The sequence below is a fragment of the Gavia stellata genome, chromosome 2 (genome assembly GCF_030936135.1).
Source record: "Gavia stellata isolate bGavSte3 chromosome 2, bGavSte3.hap2, whole genome shotgun sequence".
Classification (NCBI taxonomy): domain Eukaryota; kingdom Metazoa; phylum Chordata; class Aves; order Gaviiformes; family Gaviidae; genus Gavia; species Gavia stellata.
Window position 1 is genome coordinate 26,864,347 of NC_082595.1, and position 24,085 is coordinate 26,888,431.

Consider the following 24,085-nt stretch of genomic DNA (forward strand, 5'->3'; position numbering starts at 1 on the left):
GTAGTCCAGATGTGGTCTAAAGATTGCTGGATAAAGGGGAATAATGTGAGCTCCTTGTACTCTTGAAAAATATTACAATTCAGAATCCAGGAAGAGCATGAAACAAATCTGGAGCCTATTTAGTTTCTGCTAAATCTGAAGAGCATGCTCTCTCGTCGGTATCAGAGCTCCCTGGCAAGCCCTGTCACCCTTATCTAAGAAATCCTTTTTCTAAAAAATGTCAGCACATTTCTTCCTTTGTTTTTATCTCATTCCACAAAGATACATAATACTCGCAAAAATCAAGTTTTTGGGATTGACAATAAGTTTCAGTGTGAAGAACAAAGAAAAGCTTAATAAAATTAAAAGGTAGATGAAGTGAACCAAAATGAAAAGAACCTCAGCAACTGACTCGCTACAGAAAGTGTTGACTCAAAATTTCTGATTCAAGGTTTAATAGAATTTAGTGGTTTGAAATAAATGAATAACAACAATATATGGACTTATATTAATTAGGATAAAGTTCAGATGGGGATTTGCAGACATCTCAAGACAAGGAGCGAAGCAACTTCCTGCCTTCTGTGAGAGAGACTTCTTGTAGGCTTGCGACTGGGAGAAGGCTTGTTAACAGGATTGTGGCATTTTATAGCAGGCCAGAGAGCTCACTGCTGGAGAGGGTGTGTTGGATTTTCTTAGATAATGGCTCTGCTGGAGGGGCAGGAACCTGTTTGCTAAACATAGAGATCACAAGATTTATTGGTTATCAAATAAACACTGGTAGGGTGATGTGCTTTCAGTTAAGTACTGGCCAGATCCCCTTTCTTGCTCCTTTCACATGCTTGCTGGCTTTGGGTTAGCTTAAAAATATCCCACTCCACCTCCTGTATCTCCTATACCAATGAATGTCTCCAGGTGAGCAAAAGGGTGAAAGAGTGAATTTTCTGGGATGCTGATGAAGTACGGGTAAGTAAATGAGTCTGTGTTTCCTTCTCATATCCAAAATAATAATGGGCAAAGCATAAGTGAATCCCTCTTTCCGTGTTTGTTAGCAAGAACACAGATATCAGGACTCGCATTTCTTTCTGCATGATGATGCTGTGTCTGCTGGTCAGATGCAACAGTGACATTTCAAAGAAGGAGGACAAGACAGATCCGTGCTGCAACATTTATGCTTGCCATTGATGAAAGCCACATTACAGGCAATTGGAACAAATGAGCTCTTTTTAGAGGATGAATATGAATCTGTGTATGTTGTGGTGGTGTAACGTGTTTTCCATGGTGCAAATATTCATCCTTACTGATTCTGCACACTTTCTGGATTCATGCTGAATTCATATTTTAGATCAAATATCCCTCATTTTTTAGGCAGATCTCTCTGTTCCTGTCTTTCTTCTCTTTGTCTTTTTCTTCTGCCCCTTTCCCAACTTTCCCTTACTCCCTAGGTGTGCAATATGGCCTTTTTATTGTTCTTTTTTCCTTTTCTCATCCCTGATGTTGTCCTGCAGCAGTGTTGCCCTCTCTAGCAGCAGCTCCTGTAACTGGTGGCTTTGTCATGCATCTCGGAAACCCTTGCACTCTTTTCCAGGGCTCATCTTTTAAAATTAGGATGCTTCATTGGTTGTGGACTGATATTAACAGGTTGTGCCAGGAAATTTTTAATGTTACAGCAGAAATTGCTGTGCAGCTGTTTTAGGGATATCTACTGGATTTGTTACAAGGTTGGTAAAGAAATATGGTAAAAAGATAGTAGGACTTAGATACTGCAACAAGAGCATGACTCTAACTAATGCTGTTCTCTTCCTACAATATTATGTTCTTGTCAGCCAAATAATGACAATACTGAGTGAGAGGCTTCAGAGACTGGTACTGGACAGTGATTCACTGAAAATACAAGAGCACATATAAACCCGACTGTTACATATTATGGTTTTGTTCATTCGTCCTCTGTGTGTCCAGTTCTGGACTGCTCACTACAAGAGAGACATGCACACACTGGAGAGGGTCCAACGGAGGGCCACAAAGATGGTTAAGGGCCTGGAGCATCTCTTCTGTGAGAAAAGATGCTGTTCAGTCTGGAGAAGAGAAGGCTGAGGTGGAAGATCATCTATGTGTATAAATACCTGGTGGGAGAGTGTAAAGAAGACGGAGCCAGGCTCTTTTCAGTGGTGCCCAGTGACAGGACCAGAGTCGTTGGGCACAAACTGAAACACAGGAGGTTCCCTCTGAACATTGGGAAACACTTTTTCACTGTGAGGGTGACTGAGCACTGGCACAGGTTGCCCAGAGAGATTGTGGAGTCTCCCTCCTTGGAGATATTCAAAAGGCATCTGGAGATGGTCCTGGGCAGCCTGCTCTAGGTGGCCCTGCTTGAGCAGGGGGGTTGGATCGGATGACCTCCAGAGGTCCCTTCCAACCTCAACCGTTCTGTGATTCTATGATCCTTTGTTATTTTCCCAGTAATGAGAAACTTTTAAGGAAATCGCTATCCTTTACCGTAGTTCTGATAAAGCTAGTGAGGAAGAAAGCATGCAATTGGAATCAACTATTTTAACATCATGTAATCTGAAACCGTTCTGAAGAGGAAGAGCAGGCTGCAACATCAGGGTAAAATTGATAGCTGTTTTCAGCTTCAAAACAAGTGAGCGAACATTGCAGTAGCTACCTGCTAATGCTGATGTAAGTAGTGGAACTGCAGCTACAAATGGGACATCTAATAGCCATTTGTTAAGGAGAGTAAAGGGGTTTTTTTGGTTGCATCACTATATTACATAGAAAAAGACAGTGCTTTCATGGTGGCAGGACTTTGAGTGAGAGTCAAGTTTTATCTACAGGAGATAAGGTGAATCTAAACAAGAAAACTAAACTGCTGAAAAGAAGTTCTATATTTTTTTAAATTTATCTTTCTTTTGTTCTTCAAACAGTGGAAGCTCTACATTTGGGAACACTGATGGCAGCACATGGCTATTTCTTTCCAATCTCAGACCATGTTCTAACACTAAAGGATGATGGCACCTTTTATCGATTCCAGGTAAGTTTTTTCAATATGTTCTTGACTTGCACAAATGCAGGCTCATATTAAAGGCTTTACACAAAGTTTCATAGCAAATTTTAACCATACTTTGTCTCTTATGTAACCTAGTAAATGGTGGCAATTGCCCTTAAACTAAAAAAATGGTAGAAAGGTTTTATTTAGAAATTAAGTCAGGAAAGTGTTAAGATGATAGTCACCATTTTGATCCCTGGAAAAAGTGTGATAATGCTAAGTGTGGAAGTTTCTCTCATGAAATAAATTAATCTAGTATTTTGGAAATATAGTAAAGGAAATGAAATTACCTTATTGACTCTTATTCCTAACATAGTCTTAATTTGGAAAGGGGGAGGTATTTTACTTATTAAGCCTATAGCAGAAATCTGATAAAAAATGGAGGGTAATATTTATATTCTTTCTTATCTGAGGGCTTCCTTATTGGTTACAGAGTAGTACTGAAGTAGTGTGTATTCTTCAAACAAGTGCAGACACATTTCTACATTGATCGGTCAGTCCCATTGCATACAACAAACATGCAGATGCTTCAGAACAAGATGGAAGGATGTATATGTATGTGTATGTATACCTATACCTACACATATATTATTTAGATACCAACATAGTTGTATTTTATTATATTAGATTTCAAACTAAGGGCTTGGAGAGCAGGAGTGTTGCTTTTCTAATAATGAATAGTAGCCTAAAAGTTTGCAGAGCAATACCACCACTGACTTGAAACAAATATGATTGCACAGTATGTGATTTTGTATTCTAAAGAAGGAATTAACTTTGTTTGCCATGTGCCACCTTTGACAATAGTGGTTGTGTTCTGCATTGCTGTTCCTATTCAGTGGTCTTCCTGGTAGGTATCACCAACAGCTGCTCCAAGATCTTCCCTAGATATTTGTTGCTTTGAAATGATACGATGATTATCACTATGAAATTGATGATATGAATACCATAGTCTGGTAATCCTGCTCTCTTAGTTCTAACTGTGTGAAATACTTACAGAAAAACAATATCTGGTAGAACAAAATCTATTGTCTTCAAGATATTTAAGTCTAAGCTTTGTCTTAAACATCATTTAAATAAGAAACCATCAAGAATAAAATAAAACTGAGATTGTGGTCTTTAAAATGCAGAAGAAAACTGTGAGACATTGGAGACCAGTCGTAGTCTCAAACATTGTATTAGATTAATTGCTGTACAATACTTTCATCAATATTTTGGCTTGAGTTCTATGGACAGAAAGAGAAAGGTGCATAATATTTGGTCTAAACCAAAATCTTGTAATTAAATACGTACAGCACAGTCTGTCAAGAAAGAGAATGATTATTGCATACACGCATACAATATTATCATATTTTCATATGTATAGCCTGTGGGTCATACAGTGCAAAAAACCTGTCCTTCAGCAGGACAGTAAATTACATGTGCGTATGGGTAATACAAAGAGCAGTCACTCCAAGCCTCCTCCCCCAGAACTACAGTTACCTTTGATCCTGGAGAGAGGATCTGAAGGAAAAGGTTTCCTTCTCATGGTGCTTCATCCTCCTCAGTGTTTAGTATAAAGAAGAGAGGGATGGCACATGGGTGAAGGGGCTTACTGCTGAGGGAAAGGCACTGATGTGGTTATGAGGTAAGTGAAAAGTGGAAAGAAATCATGGAGTGGTTGAGGCTTCAGTTCTTGGCTTGTCTCTGCATAAGCAACGGCCAGAAGGACAAAATATCTGAGGACTTCATTTTGCAGAGACTGGGACTTATTCATATGAGTACAGGTCATTTAATTCTGCACAGCTGCTGGTCTGATGTCTCAAATATGGGAAACGAGCACCTCTGCTAGCGTGATAATTTGACTGAAGGGAAGTATAGATTAGAATTAGCTGCACTGTGAGCAACTGAGAGTACTGTAGCTACCCTGCTATGGGCTTTCCTCAGAGAGGTCTACAGCCTACATGTTTGGACATGAAGCTTCGGTGAGGGTTAGATTGTAAAATTATATCAGTTGTTTACATAAGTTAAGGATTTGGCACCTATTTGACATATGCATATGAAATAAGATAATTGCCTTGAGTATTGCTCAGTATATATCTGCAGTATTTTGGTTGTTTGCTGCTCTGTGGTACCTTTTGCATTGCTATTCCTATGCTAACAATGTTAAAACAATACAATTTTAGCTGTTAATGTATAGCATGAGAAAAAACTCATAGTGGTGTCATACTGTTAACTGGAGTTGTAACAGCAAAACTTATGACATTACGGTTCCACATTCCCCACCAAAATAAGGCTAATATAAAATCTGTTACTGAAGCTGTTAAGTTGGAAGATGAAGACTACTTAATGGGGAGGAAAGTTTGAATGCAGATGTGTGAATTTCGCACTAGAATAGTTGTTCAGGTGCTTTGGAAGTAGGACCCCCTGAGTATTGGACAGGTTTCACAAATTTCTGGATATTTTAATAGAAAGAGAAAGCTGTGCACCTGCCAGCACTGAAAAGTTCAGAAGCCATCCCTGCAGAGAAATCTCTGTCTGCAATACAAAGACCTGACCTACAAAAAACAGGCTCACTACAATAATGTTCTCCATGCACTTCATTTTTTGTTTTCCAAAGGGTGACGCATTCCCTCCTGACAGTAAAATGACTTCCAGTTTGTCTTAAACAACTTTCTGTTGTATAGAAATAGCTAAAAGCAGTGAAGATTGTGCTTCATTTGTACAAATGCCCTTTTACAGGCAAAATTATACTTTTTCAGTTATTACTCTTGCAGTCAGGAGGGCTGTAAAATAGTACTTATATCTTTTTTTTAAAATAATGTGGCCTTAGAAATAAAATCATTCCGGATCATTCTTTGACCTACTCAGGTGTAATTAGGTTACTTTCTGTGATAACAATTGAATTCAAAGGGGATGGATCTAAATATTAATTGCCTTACTCAGAGAGGAAGTTTCTTATTAGTCTTAAAAAGGCAAAGCAGAAAATTCAGGGATAGTGATACTTTCTGAACCATCCTGAACAGCTGCATTGCCTTTCCCCGGTAACTTAAGCCTGGGACCAAAGAAGGAGCTAAATACCTGCTAACCACCCTCCTCTACCTGAGAGCAAATAGGTATGAGGGACCCAAAGAAGAAAAGCAAGGTGCACCTTAGAGAGCAGATCTTCTTGGGGCCGGGGATAACTCACTGAGACTTTTCATCCGTGTCCACATAAGTGATAATATGTCCGTCCTGGTGAGGAATGCCTGACTTGCCCTCTCAGCTGGTAAACTTCTATAATAGTCTCCCAGGGGAAGATATGTTGACTTCTTCTACAAGTTGGACATGCATACTAAGTGTCTCAATGTTCCCAGTGAAAAATGTTTCCTAATATCTTTTGTCTTAAAAGAAACTCCTAGGATAGTTGAGGCTAGCGATAATCACACTTCCATTTTTTGATGACATTAATTCGTGATTTAACGTAAATGAACTTTCAGAGATGAAGTTTAGGTTCTGCTGTTGTTTTGTAACTTTTTAAGACGGAAGGCATAAATAGCTGAGAAATAGTGTGAAAATGGGAACAGTTTCTTATGAAAGCATGAGTTTGGAGAAGATAGCAGCAAAACTGATGGATTTTGGCAAGATGAAGATTTCACCTGTGATGTCTTCTCCTGTTCTACCACTGGGAACACTTTTCCTGACAAACACATTTGACCTCTCTGGCCTTGTTTTCCTGTGCCTAAATTAGGGATAAAAATATATAGCGATCTCTGTAAGGATCTTGGAATATCTTTGCTGCAGAGTAGTGTAGAGCGTGAAGTGTTGTGGATCCTTGTGTCTCAGGTGGAATTACATTACTTCCCGCATCTCTTTAAGTCAGCCCTGCTTTGCTAGCTACTTCTTGGCTCAGACCTGGCCAGCCTCTGGCCATTCTGCATACTGAGGCTGTGGCTGAACATCACAGCTCTCCAGCCACTCTCCACAGCCTCGCTGGATCATCTACTGTGCCTTGAGGGAAGGATTTTATTGGAAGCCAGATTTTAGAAATAAAAAAGGAGCAGGTTATCTTATCCAGCATTTGGCAGATTTTCTTTGGCAACTGCAGGTGCAAGGACTAATTCATTGTCTCTCCAGCTCAGGCTCAGTATATACAGGTTCTGTTTAGGTTTCAAACAGGGAAAAATGATTTAAATCCATGTGTCTTTCTGACTGCCCTATCAGTGCCCTTTTTTCTTTTTTAACTCCCTACTCAGACACACTTTCCCCCCCACTGCTTTACATGCTCATCCCCTTTCCAGGTTAGAAAAGAGGAGTCACAGAGCCAAAATCTTTGTTGTTTCCAACTTCCTCAACCTCTTTAATAATTCTGAGCTAACCGTGGAGCACTACTTGCCAGCATCCTTTCTCTACGGGCTTGACAGTGCTAGACCAGCGGTCTTACCCATTTCCTTTACCAAGAGATCATTTGAGTCAGCTGCAGTGAACGTAAAACTGAATGCCCATGAATTCTGCCATCCATCATGCAAGGTATTTGAGATTGTGTATAATTATTTTTTAGCAAAGACTTGATTTTTGCTGTTTATAAAGACTCCCTGGTGCCTGTGAGAAGAATAGCAGTAATATGCAAAGGAAGGTTTATGAGTGATTTGAATATTCCTCCCCCATCCCAGTAATTAGATTTTAAAAGATTTCATGGAGTGGAGCAGCTTCAGAAACAACAATTCTTTTCTTATTACCATCAACAAGGGGTAGCTGAAAGATGCTTAATGATTTCCCTCCTCAGTAATACAGTTTAATGCATAGAAATTAATCATGTTTTATAAAAGCTGATGGGCAACACTGATTTTTACAAGTGGCTGTTTCATTAGCTCAGATATTATTATTGATTAATTTTATGTTAGGGCCAAAGCAGATCTATATGTTTTATCACAGGATTGCTCACAATGCATAGCAGCCACTGTTGCCAATTTGTTTAGTGCGAAATATGTGCTATATTACAGGATTTTGTTTCACAGGACTTTAATAACAGGAGGATTATAGATTTCTGTGGTTAGGTTTACCTAATGTTAGTCTATAATGCGAGAGAACCAGTAAGCGTTTGTATGTGCAAAACCAGTTTTCCATCAATAGCATAACGATCCTTGTAACAGCCTGTTTTGTTCTGAATGCTTAAATGGCTCTACGATCGCACGTGCAGTGCTAGGAAAGCCTTATTTCTCTAGTTGCTGACTTGTACTGGCTGCTTATTCAAATTACAGATACAATTAAACAAAGTGCCTTAAAAGTGTACTGATAAAAACTGGCAGCATTATTTCTGCCTGGGCTGATAAACAGTACTTGACTTTCCCCGAACCATTCTACCACCCACCTTCCTTCCGGCTATAAGTGGGATGTCATGGCAAAATGACAACTGTTCCCTGTTTAATACTTGTTCTTGATGAACTGCTTCACATTTCATTCTGAGGAAAAGTAAAATTCTTAAGTATGATAATTCCTTCAGGTTTTCTTTATTTCACAAAAAACCCTTGATATTTTATAATCTTTTCTTTGAAAATGGTAGTGTTCAGGTACAACACATTACACCACGTCCATAACTCTCCTGGGGAAAATCTTCACTTATCTAGGGTTTCCAGATTATGAAACAAGGCACATAGATTGTATAATGTTTGTGCTATAGGAATATGTGATATTGCAAAGGATGTTATAGTTCTTCTACAGTGTCCTCGGGATATGTGAGTTGTAACAAATAGTTAAACCAAGCTTTGTTTGCATAGTTCAGGTATAGAGAAGGTCATTTATGTGGGCAAAGCCTCCTTGCATTGCTGTGGGAGTTTTTTAATAGATCAGATGAGAGCAGGCAACTTTCTCCTTTGTACACACCTCCTATTCTCATTCCTGACCTCATTCTGTGAGACCAGGGATCTTCTTATCAGACTCTTCTTACTTCCTAATCTTTCCTTGTTGAACAAGGCAAATCTTCCCCCAGTCTTCACGGATAACCTCTCTAGCAAATTATTCTTAGGGATTATTAAATATCTGGACTGTGAAATTGCATGGAGACTTTTGAAACAGAAGTGGAAAGATGTAAACTCAGCCAATACATTATAGTCACGTGTTATGTGATTAAACTATTTGAGGTCTGTAACATCTAAGGGACAAAGTAAACAGACTCCGTTTGTAGGAAAATCAGGTTTTTGGAGTCAAAGGTTCCAGGGATTTCTGTCTGAGTCCTTGTGCAAGCTCGATGTTAACTTGCCTGATTGCAGAGGTTGGAACAATAAATCTCTGCGCAGGTAGGAGCCCATGAAGTGCTGGGGCTGAGGAGGACTGCAGCCTGGGGTGGCGGGGATGCATTCAGAGCATGCCCCTGAAGAACGGAGAGAGGCAAGGGGCTGTCCGGTGCACTCGAGGGCCAGCCTGAATGTGGGGGCCTTGATACACGTTTCCCCAAAATCTTAATGTATCATTCTAATAACCGAATTGTGGGAGCCTTGTGATGAGGTTTCTCCCTGGGTCTTTTCTCAGCCAGGAGTAACATTGCTTGAGATTTACTTTTATTGCTACAGTTTATCAAGGGGTATTCCAGTTTATCCAATGTGCATGACACATGGTGAGGTAGATTAAGACCAGAACTTTATGACTGTTAATACCAAACAATTAGGCAAGAAAATGTGAAAAACACCTTTGGGAAAACATCGGTCATTTTAACTACACACAAGTTTATTGTTGATGGATTTTTTTTTCCATATAATCACAGCATTGCAAAAATCCTTTATTCAGAAACTGATTTTTTTATACATTTCTGATTATCAGTGTCTAGGGTTTTTTAAAGATTTTTCTTGATTTTTTTGGACGTTCTTTCTGTTTAAGTCTTAATCCTGTCCCTTACCACTACTTTTTGTGCCTGGTTTTATGAGAGTTTTCCTTGTCTCTGCACCTACCAAAGCCATTTCCTGCTTTGAAAGTGAATAATATTTATCTATTCTTTGAAAACAACTTTATCAGCAGCTGTAGCTGCTTTTGAGCACATATCTTATGGTGATACCATAATTCTTTACTTGCTGGCAAAAAAGTAATGTAGGGCTTTGCCTTGGTCAAAATACCTGGCATCTACTGTTTATTTCTCATCTAGTAGGGGCTTTACACTGTCAGTGACCTAATATGTTTTTGAAAAATCCAAAAATTAGTAACCTTTAGCTTTTAAGGATTCAGAAATAGATAATGTATTACAACTGTTCAATCTAGACACTAGATTTAGAAAGATTAGAATATAGAAAATTTCAGCTTTTCCCCTTTTCTGAAAAAGGTACATCTTTCCCTTGATGTAGTGTTCTGAAACTCCTCTGCCTTATGTGATTTTTTTTCTTTAAATAACTGCCCATGTTTCAAAGGTTATTTGAGTGAATATTTTTTCCATGTATACCTTGCCCTTCAGGTAACTTGCACCCCTTTAAACATCATGTGGATAATCCAATACTTTTGATAACTCTTGCCAGTTGGATACTAGATACTATAGAGAGTTAGAGATAGAAGAGAAAGAGAAGTACCAGAGCAAAAATTTCATCATAATATTTGCACATGCATGTAACTCACAGTGCTGAGGAGCCAGGAGTTGTTCTTTAGTTTGGTGAGGCTTTTTTGTTTTCTACAAAGAAACACAGTTTGCCCACATGAAAACACCATAATTCCTTAAGCGTTCTGTGCTTAATTTCATCAGGCCTCTGACCTGAACTGTCTGACCTCATATAAATATTTCTCTTCCTGTTTTTTTTCCTGTACTTTGCCCTGTAGTCCTATATGCATGTCAAAATTAATTTTGGGCATGTTCGCAGAGCTGATTGCAGGCAGACTTGAACTGTGTTCCCACTGGGAGCCAGCTGGCCGGAGGCCAGCTCCGGCCACGTTGCAGTGCTTGAGCTGATAAGCTGTACTTCTCAGCAGGTCCCGTTAAACGCATCCGAGCACCACTCAGGCAGGGTCACGGCTTGCAGTTCGGAGGCAGCTTGTGCCTGCCCAGTTCAGAGCATCAGCAAGGAGAGCTCACGCCTGCATGTCATTCCCTGGGCAGAAGGACCTTTATCTGGCCACAGTCTCCCTCCTTCTGAAGACTCAAACAAGGAAGGCTTTTAATAATCTCCTGTTCTTATCTGTACTAACTGCTATTTGAACCCCTTTCTCATATCGTAATGTTTGCCTTTTGCTGGGGTTTCTTTTTGGCTTACCTTATAACACATTATTGAAACCTTTTATTATGACTTTTTATGTGCTTTGCTAATTAAAACTCATGTTCTGTTTTATCTTTCCTGCTTTTATCTCCAGAGGCATGGTGGTGCAGGGAGGCTTAGACTCATCCTTAGTAGCATACACATTGATTTGTGCTTTTTTCGTGATCTCTTTTTCATGTTTAGTTGATTGGAGATTGCCAGTGTGGTTACACTGGCCTGTCACTACACTTTCTCTCTAAAGGTACTTGGACGTTTAGTATGATCTCTTTCAATAACTGCCATCTCCCTTCCATCTCTTTGTGCCTTGGTTTACTTTCCCGAGAGACCTCCTCTGCCTGTTCTCTCAGCTTGCTGGCCCTCATGCTGCTGGGCTCGTCTTTGCAGAATACCAGTCTGATCCTGCAGTCACTTTCACTCTAAGTACTACACACATGCAAAGTCTTGGTCAGGTATTCTCTAATGGAACAAAATCTGTTTTATCTGTTCCCTCGAAAGTTTCGCTCAGCCTTGGAAAGGAAAAAGTGCCCTTGGTGCATTTTCACACTTCTCAGCATTGGTCTGAACTGAGTTCCTCCATTAGAAGTAGGTCCTGTCATTGGGACACACCTTTTCCTCCTTCGGAAAAGCCTTGGCCTCCTCTGCCTCCTAGGGAGTTAAAGTGATGTTTCACAACATTGAAGATCCTGCCCCCTTTCCCATATTCTGTTTAGCACCCACACTCCCTCCACCACCATTGGGTGCAATTCCCAATAAAAGTTTAATGTGTTATTTTAACTAAATATTGAAAACAGTAACATCGGATTTGTCCTTGATTGATATAATTTCTCTGAGAACCTCTCAGAACTATTTATTGCAGTATTCTTGCTGGCCAGGGGTAGCTTTTCATTTATGTATAAAACAACTAAGTCCTCCTCTTGCATGATAAACATATAGTTGTGAATATATAGTATTTCCTCGCATCCTGATGTGAAATGAATGCCAAAAGCAATTTTGGGATTTGCTCAAGACCTCATGGGATGGGCTCAAAATCAGAAGACAGAATTTATTTTTTAAATCTCAGCTGGGGTGGGAGTATATGTAATTTGTAAGTATGTGTGTAATTTGTAAGTATGTATGGGAGTTTTAATACGGAATTTGCAGCAAGTATACCCACAACTGGGAGAATCTCTGTCTCTTTACGTCTGAAAGGGTTCTTCCCCTGCACCTTTCTCCAGCCATCCTTCACCACAACTGCTACTCCCCCCTAAATAAAATCTGAGCCCCAGCCAGTTTCAGCTCAGGAGCTGCCTCGGTTTCTATGTATTTGGTAAACCTCACTGCATACTTTTTCCAGAAGCTCAGCTTGAACCTGTAAACGAGGTTAAAGTTACTGTTAGCTGGAAAATAAGGTAGTTGTGCTTTTCTTCTTGGGCCTCTCCTGTGATACACTTTGTGCCTCTAAGGAAGGACTGTTCTCCCTCCCCGAGTTTGAAAACTGTATATTTAACTGATGGTGACTTTATGCTTTAGGTGATTGTCATTGCCAAATTACTTCTATAGCTTCTTCCTTCTCCAGGATGTGCTGAGTGCTGCCATTCATTGTTTAGGGGTTCCTCTTCATTCCATTTGTGCTTTTACTGGTCACTTTGATTTCAGTGGCACTGCGAAGGAATAATTGATAGGAGAATGACTTATTGCTGCTCCATTACTGAGCACCAAACAGCTTACAAGTAACATGTCTCAGCCTTTGAAGTTAGCTTGTGATAGTTTCTTTTTTACCCTTTAACTCATTGCTGTTGCTTGATAAATAGCAAGTTCTAAATCACTCCTGTGAAATTTGATGGGTCATTGTTACAATGGAGAGAGATTTTTCACAATATATATTTAACCTGACAGTAGGTGTGAATGTGTCATCCTTCAGCCCTGTTGGTTTCCAGATTAACATTAAAACAATTTTGAGGGAAGTGGGCAGCAGGAGAGGTTTCCATTTTTGCAGCTGGGAGATCTTTGGGAAAAACCAATAAGAAACAGAGAGTAAAGCAGAAGTTTTTCCTAAGGAAGCACCCGTGTGTCTGCACTCAGACCAGTCCACATATTTAATGAGATTATTTCAGCTGTTCAAATAATATATAATCCTCTGTATGTGTGTGTATGTATATATATATGAATGTGTTATGTATAAAATATTATAGTCCTCTACATTTTAACAAAAAATTACTGTTTTAAAAATTAAGTTATTTGTATGAAAACTGCCTATATGGTCTTACATTCTTTATTTGGTAGAAGTGAGTTGTTTTAACAATACATTTATTACAGTTTTAATAAGCATAGTCTTGAGCTAGTTATTGATACTTTTATTGGCTTTCCATTAAAAAAAATCATGTTTTAAAACCCAATTGGTAAACAACTAGAAAAAAAATAGACTTCAACAAATGAAAATAACTGCGATAACTTTGTGAAAAAGGGTTGTGTTTAGTGGCATTTTTAAACAAATGTCTCCTAGGAAAGAGTAGTGAATATTAATATATACTAATGAAAACTCTCCAAAATCAAGAACTGAATGTACCGCAACATATCTTCTCTCTTTTCACCTTCTAAAACTGATTCTTCAGGACATGTGAGAGTTATGTTGCTAGGGAAGATGAAAAAGACAGCCTCACTACCTAACCTGGTGTTTTTTGTTCCCTTAACTTTATGTATAAAAAGAACATTTTGTTCTTCTTTTTCAATGCCATTCTGACACTAGTGCAATAAACAAGCGTACTAAAGTAATTTTCTGTTTTGATGCCTGTTTCAAAACTGTCGAGTTAACAATATAATAGATCTACCAAAAATGTAAATTGACTCTGAAAACCAATATCAATCCAAGGACTGTATAATTCTTGCATTGTCTAACTTGAGTTCCTAACTTTTTTTGTTTTGTCTATAGACACCCTATTTTTGGCCATCAAATTGTTGGGAGCCGGAAAACACAGACTATGGTCAGTGTAGATATCTTTCCTATTTCTTTCGGAAATTATGTATGATATGAATGAACACATCATTGCAGCCTGTCTTGTTTAATCATCCCACTGTTAAAAACATAATTATATGTCATGTAATTCCTGTGCTAGAATTGCTGATATTGAAATGAATGTGTTGTTACCTTTTTCAAAGTTTATTGAAAGTTTCTTAAAGTCAGATTTGGAGTTGATCTGAGGAAAAAAATAAAAAAGCCTCAAAACTTACCAAAACCTACCTTGCCATTTACATCTTCTGTTTGCTCAAGGAAGTGTCATTATTTACAGTGACAAAGTCTCAGTGAAACAGAAGACGCTTTATTGATGGTTGTACAATAGCTATTCTCAGATTCAGATCCAAAGATGTGCCTAGTTTAGATCTTTTATTTCTGATATATACCGTGTGGAAAATTATTTACTATAGAAACTAATATGGTTCTAATATGAGCTATATTAGAAAATACCTTGTTTGTTTGCCTGTTTCTTGGGGTTTTATTAATAAATTACACATTGTAATTACTGATGTGTGCTTAGACAGGAAAATCTGAAGATAATAGGTAGTAAAGTATTACAAAAAATCTCATAAAAATTATAACCAAGATTTGGTGCCTCTGTACACCAAATAGTGACTTCATTTTTAAAGAAAATGGGTTATCTATGAGCAGTCTCCTGTTCATTCTAATCTAGACTGTAAGTACTCAGCTCATCTGAAGACCAGGTCACTTATTCAGGTAACTAAGCATTTACATGATAGCTTACCTTTTCAAAAACTCAAACTTTGAAAGTCTCTATTTACAGCTTTTTGGAAATTTAGATGCATGTTCACTTTAATATGGATTCAATCTCAGCCCTTGAGAGCTGAAGACTGCGGGGATGGATGGTTCCAATAGACACTTCCTTCTTTTCCGCAGCGGACAACGTTTAATTTCAAATACGTTGCTAAATAAAACAATTTCAACCTGAGACCCTCAGCAGAGCTGAGTGCCTTCAAGGTAGAGTTTGAAAGCGGTGACAGTTTCCTCATACTATAGAAGGAGAAAAATATTCATCTTTCTTTAAAATACTGAGGTTTGAAGTTGTCCAGCAAATAGTTATTTGAAAGCTATAAAGGAGGACTAACTCATACCACCCCTGTGTGATTACCCACTCCATATGAGGAAATCAGTTGCTGAAGGAGAAATGCTTCATTTACCACTTGTTACAATGTTTTTTCCTTTCCTTGAAAGTGTTATTTGCTTTCCTCAGAGGGGCACTTCAATGTAGTCTCCTAATATGTTAAAGATCAGAAAGTAATTCACTATGGTTTTAAGACACATTGCGTTGTTCAGCTGTAATGGGTATTACATTACCAGGGGGATTTTAGTAAATAAATATATGCTTAACACATCTGAACTTGAGATCAGGTTGAGAAAGTTTCTATCAATATTCTTTAATGTAAATTAGGAGACGCTAACTTTCTAGTCACAGCTGATCACTGGTTTGGGCAATGAATTACATACCTTAGTTGGTAAATAGAATTCTTACATAATTTGTCCAGTTTTTGCATGCCAGAAATACAGAATTAAACTTGGCATCTGTTTCTTCATCATGCAGGGTGGTGCCTTTGTTGAACAGTAAACGTACCCATTTGAGAGCTTTTGAGATTTAAATAGAAGACCTGTAAATTACGTTCCAGTTGGTGAATTTCAGTTCTTCTGTTGCAGAGGGGTGAAGGAAGGGAAAGTCCCACCCTGCCATCTCATTGCTCCTTCCCACTCATGAGCCAAAGGTGCAAGCCTGTAAGAAACCTGCCCGCAGATCCCCTATGCAACAGGGTCAGAGCATGGCACTAGATCTACCTAAGGTGGCCATATGTTGCCAGTGTTGGCTAATGCTAGAGCATTAGCAGGGAAAAAAATTTTTAAGACAACTTTTCAATAGTGTTCTTATTAGGTTAGCATCTTCCCAGTCCCAGAAATTAGCATTTGCCTTGTGGCCTGAGGGTTTTTTTCTGCTACCTTTCTACGAATATAAGGAGAAGGCAGATAAGGGGAGAACTGAATACAGCTGCTTGCAAAAAGGATCACATAACTGTTGTAAACAATGGTCATCAGCGGAATACAGAAAAATCAAACAGATAATATTCAAGAATCCAAAATAAATCTAAAGTAGGATTGAAACAATTTGAGGATATTAAAGGATAAATTCCACCTCGAATACACTCCAAAGAGGTTCTGCAGATTTGCCCAGTAGTTCTGATACTTCCTAGAAAATATAATGAATAGAATTTAGGTTATTACAGGTATGCCTAATGCATTTCATACTTGTCACATATTATGGTGCTGTGCAGTGCTTCCATTTTCATGGACTTGTCCTGAACAAGCTTGAAACTGCACCTCCTAAAACTAATGACTGTGGCAGGCATTAGGAGTCTCTCACGGCCAGCAAGAAGTAGGCTTTCTCTGTAGTCTTCCTTTATCAAAGTTATTAACAAAACAAACCACTTTCTTTGGCATTGAGCTAATTTTACAAGTCTTTGAAAACACACTACAATTTTATTTTAATTTAAAAATTGCTCCCAACCATTTACCATTACTCACCCATAGCTGGGCTACTGTCCAGAATGTAGCATACTGCCAGGAAAATAATTAATCTTAAACTAGAAGTTAAATGAGATTGAGAAACTGCATGTGTTTTTACCAGAGCTAACTCAGAAACAAATAATCTTTACATCTTCATATAATATGTTAATAACTTCTCTAAAATATAATTTCTTGTTCCATGTGAGCTTGTAATATCAAATATTTTCATTAAAAATTCATTTATCTGAAGAAAATGTGAAGAAAAGACATGAAAACAGAATCTTCCAAAATATCAAGAAACTGCAGACCTGTTCCCATAATAAAGCTATAGTGCAGTGCTATGTCTTGGTGGCAAAAAAAGGGCTTGGATTTATTTAGTGTATGTCAAAGTGGAATCATGTCACCTATGGTTTTGATTGTAACTATCAAAATATTGACCATCTGATCATTCTGAGGTTACTAAGAAACTGATAATTTTCACAAAGTGCTGAAAATATCCCTCCCTTTTTCTTTAAAATCATGCTATAAGAGATCTCAAGAGAGATGCTTCAAATTGCAAATAATTTTTAAAAAGGCAGGTTCTTAGGTTCCATCTGTTGAAGATGCCCATTTTAATGCTGTATGTCTTGAAGTCCACCCATGCAGGACATGATGTTCTGTGCAGAATCCCATGGGTTTCAGTGGGATTTTATAAATGAAAAGAAGTATGCACATTAATAATAATAACAATAACAATAATAATAATTTAAGGCCAGTGTAGTTCAAATCACTTTGCGTTTCCTGTGAGTTAAGTCATGTTCCTGAATTATGATTTGGTTTTGTGACAAATAGAATTGGATCTCAGTTTAGAAAACTGGCTCTGGAAATGAATGCAGCTAATGGCTGAGCATGCGACCTACCTGTAATCATCTTCCCTTTTCTTACAGATGTAATTTTGTAACTGACAGAATTTTTCTCTGGTAGATTAAAACCAGTTCATGTCATTAAGAATTAATTAAATATGGAGACTTATTAAGTCCATTGCATCTCAGAAAGGGAAAATATAATGCCACATATGAAATTGTTATTCCATATGCATTTGGCCTCAGTTCTCATGGGACCCATCAGGTTCTCTTGGAGGTTTAGTGACTCACAGCTGTTGCAAATTTGAGGCATTCAGTTCCTTACTGTTCTCTTGTTTGAATGGGATAAGTAAGAAATAAGAAAGGTTAGGGGAAAATTCCATTCACAATGAAATAGCAATTATTTTTGTGTTTGAAAAGCTCAAGCCTAAGCCTCAGCAAACAAATGAACATAGCTGTTACAATATGAGAGGCTTATAAGAATTTCGGACGTATAAGATATGAAGAAGAATTAGTAACTTTTACTCATTTTCTCTCGTGTGCTTTTGTTGATGGTTAGACTCAAAAGTGTCAGTGACATACTGACCTTTTCTTACAGTTAACTGCATATTGAAAAAAGAAATATGTTCAAAGGAGAGACGGAATAAAATTTTGAAAGTGCCACAATCGCTTATAGTGTTAAGGAGGTTTGGACTAATACTAGAAGACAACAATCAACTGCATCTATATAGTTGCAAGAGGATGCTGCTTCAGCCTTGCAATTTTATGTGTGTGCATTTCTCCCAAATGAGTAAAAAATGGAGGATTGCAGAATCTTGTTAGATTACTGAGAACACAGTAAATAACTCTTACTGCAACATGAGTTTAAGAGCACATGACCATGTGATCTGTAAATGATGCTAAATGAGACCATTTTTTTATATATTCAAAGCAAATTCTTAAATTCTGCTGCAGTGAAGGACAAGTTTTGAAAATGTACATGTTTTTAGTAGCCTTCCAGGTAAAGTAATGTGCTGTAAAGGCAATCTTCTAGGAAATTAGAGCACTTACAGGGAAAAAAAAAGCCTTAATTAATTGCTACCTTTAAAAGTGTAAGCTCCCTGTCTGGATAAGTGCTGCCTGTAAACTTCTGTGGCAGTTCTGTAAATATTCATGACTCTGTTATCCAGTCTGAGTTACAGTAAAATAAGGAAACCATCTACTTTTGCTATGTGAAAGTTGTTGTCCCATAGCTGTTGGTCTCCAGCATTTTTATGAAAGCAAAAGTTTGTCCTTTTTAAATTTTCTTGATAATCAGCTAACAAGTCTGTCTTTACAAAGCTTCCTTCCTAATGATACCTTCTTATTGCTTAAGAGTAAACTGTGATCATGTATCATGTTTTTCACGTATTGAAAATTTCATATAATTTTCTCTCTAGAGTTTGTTATCTACTTATTTTGCTTGCCTAGCTTCAAATCCCTCTATGAAAATCTGATTAATTCAGGAATTTTCTCTCTCATTCATCTTGCTGCACCCTTTTCCATGGAGTAAGTGTCTAGAAGGAGAGCTGTACAGAGGATGCATTATATATTTTCTTTGCCCAAACGCTCAGGCAGGATTCCCTTAGCATCAGCTTATTAGTAAGCAATTTGTGTTTGAGAAATATTAAGGCCCATTGCTTACCTGAACTCTGCTGGAAAGCTGCATGTGCTCAGCATCTCTGGAAATCAATCCATAAATATGAGTCAGTAGCTTAGGGCAAAACTGGTAGCAGAGTAGCATTTTCTTCGATATAAATTGTCAGATATGAATAAAAATTTATTTGTTAAAATTTATGCCATGATAATGAGGAGAAATTTACCAATAGAGTGTAAATAGTTTCTGGAGAGCTCTGCAGTTCTATAATCTTGAATGTTGATGCCCAGTTCCCATTTTTTCAACAGCTAGTGTCAGCCAGAGTACGTCAGCAATGACTCCTGCGAGCAATCCTCTTAGGTCCTTAATAGAGATGCCTCCTTTAAGGACCTGTCTCAAAGTGTCTCAAAATTTGCTGGATTTCTAGGTGTAGTAAGAAACAGACTCTTTACACCAGACTCATGTACTAAATTGCTGCTGAGACTGGGTTATGGCTCCTTAAGTGAGTGTCTTTGCTTTGAGAAACTACATCTACAGAATATATTGACTAAGATATTGGTGGCAGGACTAAGTGAGGAGTACAGTCTATCAAGGAGAATAGTCCCCCAAGTAAATGTGGCGGGGGCCAGTGCTTGCTACACATGAAATTTAATCTGGACAGAACCGAATCAAATGAGCTTTAGGAAAGAGATTTGCATTAACAGAAAGATGGAAGAGGTGACCTACAAGATTTTTTTCCACTCTGAATTTGTATCCCATTATATTTCTCTGCAGAGCTACATAATTCACTCATTAGGAGCTGTCTCTGTCATATAAATGATGAAAAGAAAATCTTACTTCAACAAGCACGTCCTGAATTTTGTTCTGATCCTTGCTAATTCTGACATTGACAAACCATCGCAGCGAGGGCTCTGTAAGCAGAAAGCATTTCCTGAAAATGCTTTCCAATCAGCTCACCACTTCAGAGTTTTGTACTTAACCTGAGTTTTTCTTTCCATGAATGTGTAACTTATTTCCATAATATTTGGAGCATGGAAAATGTGTTCAGCCAATACATTTGTATGCATGCATATGAAAAGGTAACTGACCCAAGTACATGTTTTCTGCAGCATTATTTTAAAAGCATCACTTTAAAAGCTTTGATAATCTCTATCTAGGTCCCCTATAAATAGAGATAAAATTTCTTATCAGAATAAGTTCTGAGATTTATAAACATAACTCATAATTTTCAGAATTCCTTTCAAATTACCATATTGAGTAAACGAAATAGGTTTGTCAGTTTCCTTATCAATATGGAAATTAGAGCTTTCAGGCCATGAAGTGAGCAATGACAACAAATGCTTTTTTCTGTAGTTATGCACTGTCTTGCCACTGATAGCCCTTTGCCAAGTGGGCACTGAGTAATTGCCCACTTTGTCAAGTAATGGCCACCTTCTGACGCCATCCCTGTAGCTGACTTTTGCAGTTCAGAAGAATATACTCTCCGTCTTCTGACATCCTCAGCCTTGCCCTGGATTGCACATGCCCTAAGTGGTTTCTGTGCAAAATCAGTGTATTTGGATTTGTTGCACCTCCTTTTAGAAGCTTTTTAGCAAGTGCATAAATCTGAGAGCCTTAAAAGGAGGTATAAAGCTTTTTTTATGGTGCCAAAGCAGGGTGTTAAATTCTGGAATGCAAATTGAAAGCATTATGATAACATCAGGAAGTACGAAATAATTCAATGGATGCAATTTTAAATTAGATGTGACAACAGGATATTCTTTATCTGATCCTATAGTTTATGTGGCTTGGGTGACCTCTCTTTTTTTCACCCTGCAGGACTTTCCCAGGCCAATGTCATCTGGGGACTTTTGTGTGTTGAAGATGAATTTGCTTTTTTCTAATTCTTGAGCTCTCTAGTAGTTTGAAATTTGGTTTGTTTTTTGCCCTTGGTTTATGTAAGAAAGTCCTCTACCCATCTAATTCTATAATCAAACTGCATTCCTTAAATGTTACAGAAATAGTGTGATCAAAGAGTAAAAAGGGAGGAGTGTTTCAGAAGTTGTTCTTGACCATTTGACAATTTAGTGCCCATAATCTATCATGGTCTTCCTTCTAACTTAATGTTATTAGCATTTACTAAAGAGTGTAGTTCTTTTATAGATACATGAGGCTGACTGGTGACCCATTTGTCCACCTAGAAGTTGTCGTCTTTTTTTTAAGACGAAGTGAAACTTGATAGCTGTTGCAAAGAGCAAAAATTATTTTTTTTATTGAGTAAAAGAGAAGTGACCTAAAGATAGTATAAATAGCCCTAGAAATCCTGATGTTTAAATAAGACAGTTGATTTCATTTTCTCCATCCTGCAGTCATGTTCTGTGCCGATCGTCCTGTAATTCTCCATCTGATGCAGGCACTCGCATACAGAGGGAGACCTTCTGTCTGCCCACAGGGCACTTTGAAACCCTTAGACCTTGCAGAACTTTCGATTTTCTTTGCTCTTTAAATACTGACTAGGCAGGTACACACTGACCCTGAAACCAGAATTTTGACTCAAGAGAGTATAAATTAAACCTGGCCTCAGAGGAGATAATGAATGCTCACTGAAAGTTACACCCCACCATCTGGGGCGGAATCAAGCTGCAACACCACTGGCACTGGGACAAGTATGTAAGGAGTTCAAGTTTGTGTACATGGTGGTGGATGTGTAGGTGGTCTTCAGAGGCTCAGTTGTACATCCACTGAAATTAGCTGAGGCTTTTTCTCTGCTGTGGTGAGAGGGAAGATTTAGCCCCTGTTTAGCAACAAGCTTAAATTCCCCACTTTAACTTTTGGGTGAAAGCTCTGTTTTTTTTCAGTAAGTGTGTGTAATATAATGTGTACTCAGTCCAGTTTCTTGATTCTAGGATGAAACCTGTCATTATCACTACGATCTTACTTAAAGAAAAAAATCTACAGAGGTTTCTTAGGAGCTCTCAAGTACAAGTGAACAGTCAAGAATAGGAAACAAAGGTAGCTAACCATGAAAATGGGTTATTTTGGGTGTAACAGTTTAAAAACTTGCAAGAGGGAAAACCCAGACACCCTCTTCATGCAACTCTTGCTAGAACACTTTGCAATCTCACATTAAACTCTCATGTTGCTCACATTTTGTGAACGCCTGAACAGAATTTTCAAGAGTGAGTAGCCTGTATTTATTGCACAGGTACCAAAGTGTGTTCTAGTACTGGTTTGTGGTTCAAATGTCCATTTATAAACATCACTGACCATCTTTCATTATGAAATGTTGCATGTTAATATTGCCTTTAAAATTATTGGCAAATCTGTTTTCTCATGATAATCAGTCACTTAAAAGCACAAGCTATAGCATCTAATATATAATTCACTTTAGTGGAGGCAATTATGTTGATTGCAAAAATCCATCAGAATACACTGGCTCTAAAAATAAGAGTGTATGTGGCAGTCCATATTTAGCAAATTGAGGTTATTAATCAGACCCTGTTCCTTGCATATCATTCATCCATATGTTAAGCATTTTTCGGCACCCTTGTCAGGGAGCAGCAAGAGTGGGCAGTTCTGCAAAGGAAGGTAAGCAAGAACTGAGGGTGGCAACAGCGCAGGCAGGAGCAATGTCCTCACCAACAAAGTCTCAAGTGACCAGGAAGGTCCAAGGTCAAGCCATGAAGCCAGGGCAGCACTGGTAAGTTATAGGGCTGGTTAGAGGTCTATCTAAAATGTAGCTCAAGCCGGAGCCAGGGAAAGCAGATGGGCTTAAGCACAGCACCTGGATGCATGGGGCCTCTGTGAAGACCCTGGATGCGCTGCTCAGGGCAGTTACAGCTCCTTGGTGTACTGGACACATGCAGTTACTTCACACGTGTTTTGGTGCAGAAAAGGAGTGGTACCGGCGAAAGACAGGAGTATCCGTATTTCAGAACTCATTGCTCTAAAAGTCGCAAGAACAAAACCTCACTTCTCTGTGTCTTCAAATGTTCTGGCTGAAAATGACAGTGATTTTCACATTATTCTTGCTTTTAGGCTTGCTAGTGATTTTTGTTAGAGGCAAGCCAAAGAATTAACGAGTGTGAAATGGTGAACTCAAGTTCCTGAGCTGCTGCCAGCTTCTTGTGTGACTACAAGTAACTTTTAAACAGATCCTCAAACATGTACTGCTATAATAAAGTTGTAATTGTTAGCACATAGCAATGGCAGTAAATTGAGTCAAAGAGTAGGAATGTCCTTCAGGACTATATTCTTCTACACTAGTAGATGTCGTATTTCGCAAATAACGAAATCTTTCTTGGGCATATTCTGCCTTATCCACACTGGCACATAGAAACATTTCTGACATAAAGAATCCAAGCCGCAGGTATTATAACCTTTAGGCTCCTGAAAGGGAGGGGACCTGGATATTCCAGAGAAAAAAGGTCTGAGAGATGAACATGATTTTTTGAGTCTTGGCTAAGATATGCTCGTAATGAAAAACATTCTTATATGGACTATTTGCTATGGAGTTGGAGCAAAAAAGGTCATTAAAAGAACCCTGCAGGGAAGATACTGCAGTACAGTCACACAGTGAAGACAAGAGTTTTCTTAGACACAGTATTAGATTAATAGTGTAGCAAGCTAATTCCTCTCTCCTGCTCCTGGTGACCTGGTGGTGGTTTTGCCAGTGTTGAGAACTCTGTGATCTGAAGATACTTTCCTGTTAAAACCTATCCTGACAGAAAGATGGACAGCCAGCCACCTCTGCAGCAATGATTTTTGTTGGAGTTAGCAGGAGATGCTGATCCCAAAATATACCCACAATGGGACTCAAGGAAGTGCTAAGCTAAAGTGCCTATAAAGTGCTAAAGGTGCCTATACAGGGATGGTGAGAATGTGTTTTACAAGGGCTTAATGAAG

At 38.3% G+C, this 24,085-nt stretch overlaps 1 protein-coding gene across 8 annotated transcripts in view; it reads left to right on the plus strand.

The window, feature by feature from the left end:
* RGS7 (regulator of G protein signaling 7) overlaps positions 1 to 24,085 on the plus strand; it is a 263,160-nt gene that overhangs the window by 171,168 nt on the left and 67,907 nt on the right. For 6 of the 8 annotated variants that reach the window (XM_059835876.1, XM_059835868.1, XM_059835869.1 and 3 more), the window contains 2 exons: positions 2,901 to 3,007; positions 14,114 to 14,165. The exons of the other annotated variants lie outside the window; for them this stretch is intronic. In XM_059835876.1, the coding sequence (XP_059691859.1) occupies positions 2,901 to 3,007; positions 14,114 to 14,165 (159 nt within the window). The remainder of the gene's footprint in view (positions 1 to 2,900; positions 3,008 to 14,113; positions 14,166 to 24,085) is intronic. 8 annotated transcript variants of the gene reach the window in all.